The sequence below is a fragment of the Rhododendron vialii genome, chromosome 2a (assembly GCF_030253575.1).
Source record: "Rhododendron vialii isolate Sample 1 chromosome 2a, ASM3025357v1".
Taxonomy (NCBI): domain Eukaryota; kingdom Viridiplantae; phylum Streptophyta; class Magnoliopsida; order Ericales; family Ericaceae; genus Rhododendron; species Rhododendron vialii.
This window is the reverse complement of record NC_080558.1, coordinates 15,627,123-15,636,216: the sequence shown is the minus strand read 5'-3', so window position 1 is coordinate 15,636,216 and position 9,094 is coordinate 15,627,123. Positions and strand designations below refer to the sequence as shown.

The 9,094-nt window shown below is 35.9% G+C and overlaps 1 protein-coding gene across 2 annotated transcripts; it reads right to left on the bottom strand.

Annotated features, from left to right (window-relative positions):
• Positions 1-2,406: 2,406 nt before the first annotated feature.
• LOC131318202 (putative late blight resistance protein homolog R1B-14) lies at positions 2,407-6,241 on the bottom strand. 2 transcript variants are annotated; one of them, XM_058348036.1, is made up of 3 exons: positions 5,745-6,241; positions 4,753-4,939; positions 3,972-4,113 (listed from the first exon to the last, which is right to left on the bottom strand). In XM_058348036.1, exons 1-3 carry the CDS (start codon positions 6,232-6,234, stop codon positions 4,059-4,061), a joined length of 732 nt encoding a protein of 243 aa, XP_058204019.1. In that variant the 5' UTR covers positions 6,235-6,241; the 3' UTR covers positions 3,972-4,058. The 2 variants fall into 2 exon arrangements, with proteins under 2 accessions (XP_058204018.1, XP_058204019.1); XM_058348035.1 differs by lacking the exons at positions 4,753-4,939; positions 5,745-6,241 and adding an exon at positions 4,359-4,721 and having other exon boundaries at positions 2,407-4,113.
• Positions 6,242-9,094: the final 2,853 nt, after the last annotated feature.

Genomic DNA, 9,094 nt, shown 5'->3' with positions numbered 1-9,094 from the left:
AGCATAAACTTTATCGAGTCACCCTAAAAAAGTAAAATTCCTAAATCGTCAAATGCAGGCTTTTCATTTTGTTTTGTTTTTGGTAGTCATTGACGTACATAAATAATCTTAACCCTTTACAAGTTTCTTTCAAGTTACTTCAAAGAATTATTAAATGTGCACTCGTTTCCACTAAGTGTTAAATTATTGAATATTTATTGTAGTCCATAAACGTCAAGTATTTTTCACTTAATTACAAGTTGTAGAAAATATGTTGGGATTAGTGAAGAAACGTGATAAATGTTTTAGTTTAGTAGAAATAACTTAACTTCTGACTAAAAAATTTAGTTTAGTATGAAAAATTTCACAAAATCTAATAAGTTGTAGTGCAATTTTTTTTTATAGTGAAAATGGGTAATTCTAATTGTCCTAATTAATAAGCAAGTGTTAGGTTGGTGAATAAAGTCTGCTCCGGTACGACAGACTCTGTCCAGTTCCGTTACCATTTTTTTTTTTGGTTCTCATCTTTGGTGTCTATTGTGTGGGATTTCGATCTTTCTGTTTGTGGGGCTTCTATCACTATTGTGGGTGTTTTTGGTTGTTTACTGTAGTGCTCCGTCTATTTGAAATTGTTAAAAGTTTAACGCAAAACTGACAAATGCGAAACAAATTTGAATAATAAAAAAAAATAGTCTACTTCTTTTTTTTATCTAAAACCACCCTCAAACCCCATACTAGAAATCTACCCGACTTCCTAACTACTCCCACATAGAGATTAGATAGAGCGAGAGAGAGAGAGGGAGAGAGAAACACAGATATATACACATATATTTGTATATACAAACATACACTACAAGAAAATTTGCTTTGGGTGACGACTGAAAATCGTCACAAATTGCATGTTTTTTGTCACAAATAATATAGGTGACGAAAAAAAATTTGTCGACTAAAGGTTGTCGAGGATTCCTACCTGGTGACGAAATCTACTTTTCGTCACCTATATTGCCTTTTGATGACGAAATATTTCGTCACCAAAAAGTGAATAATTGGTGACGAAGTTTTTTTCATCACTTATTGTGCTTTTTGACGACGAAATTTTTTGTCATCAATTATTCCTTTTGGCGACGAAAAAATTCATCATCGATGGGTCACATCAGCGACAAAAATTTTCGTCATTAATATAAGAAATCGGCGACGAAATTTTTCGTTGCAAAAGACGTTTTTCATATGGAAAAAAATCTTTCTTTCTTGCTCCTGCTGGGTTTCGAACCCGAGTCACTTAAGTTTTTCGCGCAAGCTCCGACCAACTGCACCACACACACTTTTCAGTAAATATTTGAAATATCTAATATATAACATATATGTTTAGCATGATAATATATTTCGAATGTAATGTGAACCTTTAAACATTAAAATTAGCAATTTTGATAAACATGAAAGTTGTAGGCAATTGAGTTATTGTTCAAACCCAATTTGAATTATCTCAATCGGAATTTTTAGTAAAGAGTTATGTCCGAAATACATTTAGTGACAAAGCGCAATTCATAAATTTCGTCACAAAAGGTACCCATTTGCCGACGAAATATATTTTTCGTCGCTGAAAGTGTTCAAATGGTGACAAAATTATTTTTCGTCACCAAAGTTAAGCATTTGGTGACAAAAAAAATATTTCGTTACTAAATTGGTCTCATTTGGTGACGAAATATATTTTTTGTCACCAAATGATTATCTTTGGCGACGAAAAATAATTTTGTCACCTTTATTAAGCTTTCGGCGACGAAAAATGTATTTCGTCGCCAAATGGGAACCTTTGGTGACGAAAATATTTTTTTCGTCGCTAAATAAGTATAATTGGTGATGAAATTATTTCGTCACGGAAGTTGTCAAAACAGTGACGAATTTATTTTTTCGTCGCCAAATATACTCATTTAGTGACGAAATCAAATTTCGTCGCCACATTTTCGTCACAAATTTTCATTTTTCTTGTAGTGATAAATAAAAGATATACTTATCTACGTACGTGTTTGTAATGTGTGTATGTGTAGGGAGAGAGAGAGAGAGAGAGAGAGAGAGAGAGAGAGAGAGAGCTCTCAGGGGGGGAAAAACGTACCAAGTGGAGAAGGGGTGATAAAGAAGATCGACAGCTATAGTAGGGACAATAGGGCCAGTTGACAATAATTAAAAATTTCCTGTAATCCAAATGACTACTCGGCTAATGGCACAGACAGTAGTAATTTTTATTTTTTTTATCAACAAAGAAGAAATTTTATTAATCAACGAATCGAAGTTACAAAGATTAAAAGGAAAGGGAGAAAGAGGCATCAAACCCACTGACCTACATCCTAACTATATTGGCACATAGACAGTAGTAATTAAAGCCGGGGTTTATGAGAAATGCAAGGATAGTCTCTTTTGTCGTGGTTCCACTTCCAATTAATAATTAGACGAGGCCAAGAGATTTATGCAATCATCATCTCCTCTTGTATTTCTTCGCTCTTCCTGGATCTCCTTGGCTGATTCCTCTGCAAAGCGACTGCTCAACACTACCTCAATTTCACGAAGTACGTTCAGATTAGCAAAATCAATCGGGATCCGCTTCAGATTTGAACAATATTTAACCACTAAGACCTCAAGACTCGGAAATTGATCTTCGGAAGCATTCCATTCTTCAATTTCTAGACCATGTAACCTCAAGTACTTGAGTTGAGAGAACCCCTCCTCAAGTTCACTTGTGTTCCAAATTTGTCCCCGACAGGCCCACGTTGATAATTTGAGAACCTCAAGGCTCGGCAAGGTTTGGAGGATTGATAGCTCCTCCCATTTTAAGGACGTATTCTCCAAAGTTAGCCGCGTAACAGTCGGAGGAAACTTCAGCACTGGCGAAAGGGTAGTAATTGCCCCGTTCCGAAAGCCGCAGTGGGTAAAACTGAGTGTCTCAAGGCATTTCAAGAACTCTAGGTCGGGGAGCATCAAAACAAAATCGTCGGATATTAGATCTCCACAAACACCTAGCTTCCTAAGATTGGGAGTCCTTACCAAGAAATTTCGGCACTCATTACAAGGACATATTGGATGCAAGGTTTGTAGGCTATCCAACTTGGACGAAGGGTACTCCAAACCAATTCCAACTTCTAAGTCAGTAAAACGACAGCTAAGATGATATGTGAATGCCCCTCTTTTAGCATATAGATGCCTCAACTTAACCATCTTAAATATATCGCGAGGCAACGGAATAGTTTTCCAATAAGAGTGAGTCCACTGAGCTCGGAGGATAAGGGTTTCTAGGTTGAAGAGGTAGGAAAATGGCGATGCAAAGTCCGATGTGTCCTTTGGTAACTGAAGTGCCAAGTATCTCAAATGAATTAGATCTCCTCTTCCTATATATCCTCGGCATTCAGTGGAGATAAAACACAACACCCTAAGAAGTTCAAAGTTTTTAACAAAAAATCTTAGATTTGTTTCAAATGGTAAATGATTGGAGTTTTGCAAGTTGAGGCAAAGAAAAGAACGAAGGTTTCGAGTACAAGGCCTTAAGGAAACCTCACGAAAGAACTGGCAGCCAATGAAGAGGCGATGATGCTTTGCAGCAGAAGGTGAAAAAGTATCATCCCCGTAAATTTGCACGAGAAAATTATCCTCCTCAGCTTTTTTCAAGCATAATTCACGTAGAAGATCATGGATACGACATGATTTAATTCCTCCCAAGGACCTTTTCCTAGCTACCATAATGAGACTTCTATCAATAAGACTGCTTAAGTAATCTTTCGCTACATCCTCCAAGCTTTTATCCCCCTCGCTTTGCTGAATAAATCCCTCCGCGATCCATAACCATATTAACTCACGTACGAGGATTTCAGAATCTTCGGGGAATCCTCCAATATAAATGAAACACGCTTTTAAATGAAGAGGCAGGTGATTGTAACTAAGTTCTAGTATCTTCATGCAACCGTCCTGATTTTTGCCAATGATCGAACTTAAACGTTTGGAAACTCCCTCCCACACGTCGAGTGTCTTGTCTTCCACTGCCAGAATGCCAGCTATTGCAACAATTGCGAGGGGTAGTCCTTTACATTTTTCTGCTATATGCTCACCGATGCCAACCAACTCCGGTGGGCAACATTTTTTCCCGAATACCTGTTCATTTAATATATGTGTGCAATATTAATAGATTTCCATAATTGTAGTTACATAAAACTTGAACCAAGTATAGGAGTTTAATTAACAGTTCATATGACAATAATAAGACATATTTGAAATAGAAATTCTTGAAAAGAAATTAGAAATAGGAAACATATGACAAAAGTACAAGGAAGCATATGTTCAAATCACTATGTTTAGTTATACTATGTATACTTTTTTTTTTTTGTTGAAACAAATACCTTCTTTTGTAACAACTCCCAACTACAACTTTTTGGTAAGGGAGCCAAACAGTGTGGGACGCAGTGGATGCTATTAGGTTCAACAAGTAGTCGACTAGTGAACAACACTTTACTGCCATTACATTCCCTAGGGAGTGATCTTTGGATATCATTCCAGGCTTCAATACCCCATATGTCATCCATGACAATGAGATATTTCTTACCCTTCAAGCATTTGTGCGTGTCTTCTCCCAATTTATCTTCACTACTCATCTCGTAATCTCCATGTTTTGTTGAGGGAGCTAATTCCTAAATACGAGTCAACAAATTCCTTTTCATAGTCTTATCATAATCTTGAGAAACATTGACCCATGCACGGATTTCAAAGGTATATGACATCAAAGGATGATCATACACTTCTCTGGCCAAAGTGGTTTTGCCGCCTCCAGCTGCACCGACGATTGATATTATCTCCACTCCTCCACCCTCTCCGCTGTCCTGAAGCTTTCCCAATAATGTCTCTATCTCCTCCTTGAAACCAACCACCACCTTCTCTTTTGACACTTTGGATATGTCGCTCCCTCCCGATGAACTTGAACCTTCTGTTGGGAAATAAAAATAAGGGTTATGATCAAAGACGGAGCCAAAAGTTATGTGAGGGGCCTTGTTGTTTTAGTTTAGTATTTTACATATATAGTTCATTTGATTTGTCAATAATGAATTTTAATCATTTAACTTGACGTGGAACTAGTTGAAAACCATTTATTATAAATATATTATATAACGTTGTGGTTTATATGAGTAAGTAAGTTTTTCTCAAAATGTGCATTTCAATTCACTTATCGGACTTCTTTGTCAGTACTGTATTTACTCCTTTTATTCTTCCTTAATTCCAACACGAAGTTTCCTTTGCTCTATTACATCCTCTTAATCGCTGTTTTATGTCTGGCTCGGATTCTATCATATTTTCTGTATACATTTGCTGCTGGATTTCATACAGTATAGAGTGTCAGGAAGCTACACCAACCGTTTGTTTAATTCGATGCACAGAAGAGAATTCGAAAGTCATCATATCTTAGGGAAAGAGCACCATCTAATCCCGTACAGAAGGGGGTGCATCTTTTCTAAGCCACAGGCTTTTCTATTCCCTTTCTCTATCTATTTAATTTCGTGAATTTGATTGATAAATATTACTTAGAATTATGATTGTAGCATAAATTCCTATCACATACATTTTCTCCAATAGGGCCATAGTGGGTAATAAAAATTTAAATACGTGTTTTGGAATAGAACAATTTCTCCTATTTATGACATGATATTGTCCTCATAAGAGCCCGACATAGGTGAAACTGAAACAACATAAAACATTAACTAGTATTTGAAAATACTGAAAGAGTGTACCAATACCTTCAGTTTTGGAAAAAGGGTGCTCGAGTTTTTTGCTTGCTACTCCATTAACGTCATACATATTCTCGTCGTAAATCTGCTTTACCTCAGCCGTAAGAGTCTTGATCTCCTTTTTGACACTTTCAAGGACAAGGGAAAGATGATCTTGATGAGTCTTGAACATCTTTTTGACATATTCAAGGACAGGGGAAAACCAATACTGACGTTGACGAAGAAAATGGGCATGATTAGCCTTGAAAGCTTGAACTACAAACAGTTCTATAATATTCTCTGCCTCGGATACCACGTCTTTGATGTGCCTCACCAGATTCATCACTTCTGAATGTTCGTTGCGTTTCTTCTCCGTAACCTTGAGGAATCCTCTCATATACTTAATCTCCTCCTCAAGAGATTTGAGTTGATATTTCTCTTTTCTGATTGATTCAACTTCGGGGCTCATTATAAGTTGCTTCAAGGTCTCAAGGAAAAAATCAACATCAGTGTCACCCATCTCTCTCTCTCTCTCCACAAATGATCATGTAAAAGGGAGTTAGGGATGAGATAGAGGACGAGCAAATTGATGGAAAAAGTCTAGAATTGTGGTCTCCCCCTTTTTGTAGCTTGTGATCCAGCACGTACGTAGAGTCCAAAAGTAAAAGAATGGCTTTCCTATCGAATATGTATCCGATATTTAATTGTCCATCGTTCTATTCTAACCGGTTAAAAAATGAGTTATATCTTTAAATTCGTAATGAATTTCATATCGAATATGGATCTTGTTTGATAGATTTCGATGAGTTCTATAATACAATATTTTCGAAATCACATAAAATGTTATAAATTATAAGTTATAATCAATTGAAAAGTGACACGAACTCCTAAAAAGGACAATTAAATTGGGACGGAAGGAGTATCTTATTGAGTAAATTTCATGGATTACCACCCCCCCCTATTCTACTGAAATCAATCCGGACCCAACAATCCCTCCTTCACGATGACACTTCCGCGACTCGAACCCATGACTTTCTAGCTCTGATACCACTTGTCAGACCGGTTTTTCACCATCTCTCCTAAAACCAATTAGAGTTAGGAAGTGCTTCAATTAAGTCTTTTATGATATTCGACGTTGCACCCGCAAGTCTGTTTTTAGAGCAGTTGCATGGAGTGACATTGTGTAACAAAATCTATGAGGGAACTCCGTACCCAACAATAATCAGATTAAAAAAACTTCCGTACGTACGCCGTCCGATACTTCTATCTTAACCATTGTCTCTACTCGTAGAATTTCTATATATTTTATATTTGCTCTATAAATTCAACTTGGAATAATGCTTCATTTACGGCATATTAGATGAAGCCCACATGATCAGTTGGTTCCCAACGTATATGTTTATATAAGTCCAAATCCCGCCACACCATATGGTGGGCATATTCAACTATCTTATTGAGTAAATTTCACGGATACCCCCCTCTATTCTACTGAAATCACAATATTGACATCCCTCTTATATATACTCTATAAAATCGTGCTGCTCCTCCTTGCTTTGTGACTACGTATGGGAGTTCATTTGCTCTTTTTTTTTAACAATAAAAAAGGATCGATTGTATTAATCTTTCAAGATGAATACAAAGATTAAAAGGACATACGACACAAGGGCATCACGATAAGGAACATACAATCTAACATTTTGAGTCCATTATTAGTGAACTGTTAGTTGACGAAATGGAAGTACTTTTTTTTTTTTTTTTTGAAGTACCTACCATCAGAAGAAATGCATTTACCTATATGAACACTATCCTTTTTTTTTTTTCCCAATCGGTAGGATAGATCATTATATCATCTATATATGAAGTACGAACTACAAACCACTGGACACTACATTTATTGTATGAGAGTCCAAGAGATAACCAAGTCCAACAACACAACATTTATTGTATGAGAGTCCAAGAGAGATAACCAAGTCCAACAACACAACATTTATTGTATGAGAGTCCAAGAGATAACCAAGTCCAACAACACACCACTGGACACTACATTTATTGTGTCCAAGAGATAACCAAGTCCAACAACACGCAGGTGGGAAGACTCGAACTCCTGACTTCCTACTGAGATACAAGAGTCCTGGCCAAGTGAACTAGTCCTAGTTGGTTACACTACTCTTAGTTTACTAATACTAAATAACTACAAAATTGATAAATTTTTGAAAATCTCTCACCACCTCCTTTTCTCTTTTCTCGTATCACCTCCATTCTAACCTAATGATAGTCTCCAACACCAACCCACCTAGCTTATGTGTGATTACCACACCCCACGGCTTTGAAGAAGGCACCCTAACTTACGCTCCATTTGGACAATATTATTCATTTTGTCTTCTTTCTTTAGAGTGTTAGTTTTGTGTCAATTTAATATCATTTCTCTTTTTTAATTAGTCATTTGTAACGGGGAGAGAAATTTAAAAAGCAAACAATTCAATATAATATTAAAAATTTCACTAAAGACAAAACTAATTCAAACCCAACAACTTTTTTTTGCAGTATATTGTCATTTACGATTTTCTTTTAAGTTCTACTCATATTCTTTTATATTTCTAGCTCAAAATAAATTAAGTTAGTTCAAACTTGAGTTTAGGAAAATAATTTTTAATTTGTTCTTCATGCCTTTTATAAGTTCACTCCAATTTTTAGGTTATAGTGGTTTTGTTTTAATATAATATATATATATAAAATCTAAAGCACTAAAAGACAAGTTTGAAAGTGCATCCATGAAAATGTGGAGGGCAAAATAATTTTCTTTGGATGACATATACACTCTATCAGTAATTTAAAATTATCGAGATATGGGTCCAATCTTTCGACTCCCCAATTCTCTCAAATCACCGGCCACATAGAAATGGATCTTTTACAATACGTACCCCTGGTAAATATAGACCGTCGTTAGATTGCAAAATGGTCAATCACAGCCATTAAAGTTTAAAGGGGATGTGAATGTCATCTCAGTAGAATCATGGGGTGTAAGTGAAATTTAACCTATTTTATTTGCACATTTTTCTTCTTCAAGCGGTAGGAGAATTGAAGAATAAGAATTACATGAAATTGGAATCAATTCTATAATCACTATAAGCTCAACCCAACTACTATGCTCATTAGGGAGATTAACGGTCGACCAAACAATTTTACAGTCACTACAAGTCCAACCCAACTACAATCTCCATTAATTAGGGATGGATGCTATCTTGCGTACCTTTCTTTTCCTATCAATGAATTTATATATTATCATGTTGACAAAAAACTACGATCTCCGTGAAAGAAAAATAATCCCAACAAATATAAATAAAAAAATATTCACACGGAAGTAGTGAGATATATTCGAA

What these genes read in the sequence shown, in the direction of transcription:
- LOC131318202 (XM_058348035.1), bottom strand. Translation starts at nt 4,610, where the DNA reads ATGAGTAGTGAAGATAAATTGGGAGAAGACACGCACAAATGCTTGAAG. An exon ending in GGGAGTTGTTACAAAAGAAG is followed by an intron (nt 4,114 to 4,358) that starts GTATTTGTTTCA and finishes TTAAATGAACAG; the next exon opens with GTATTCGGGAAAAAATGTTG.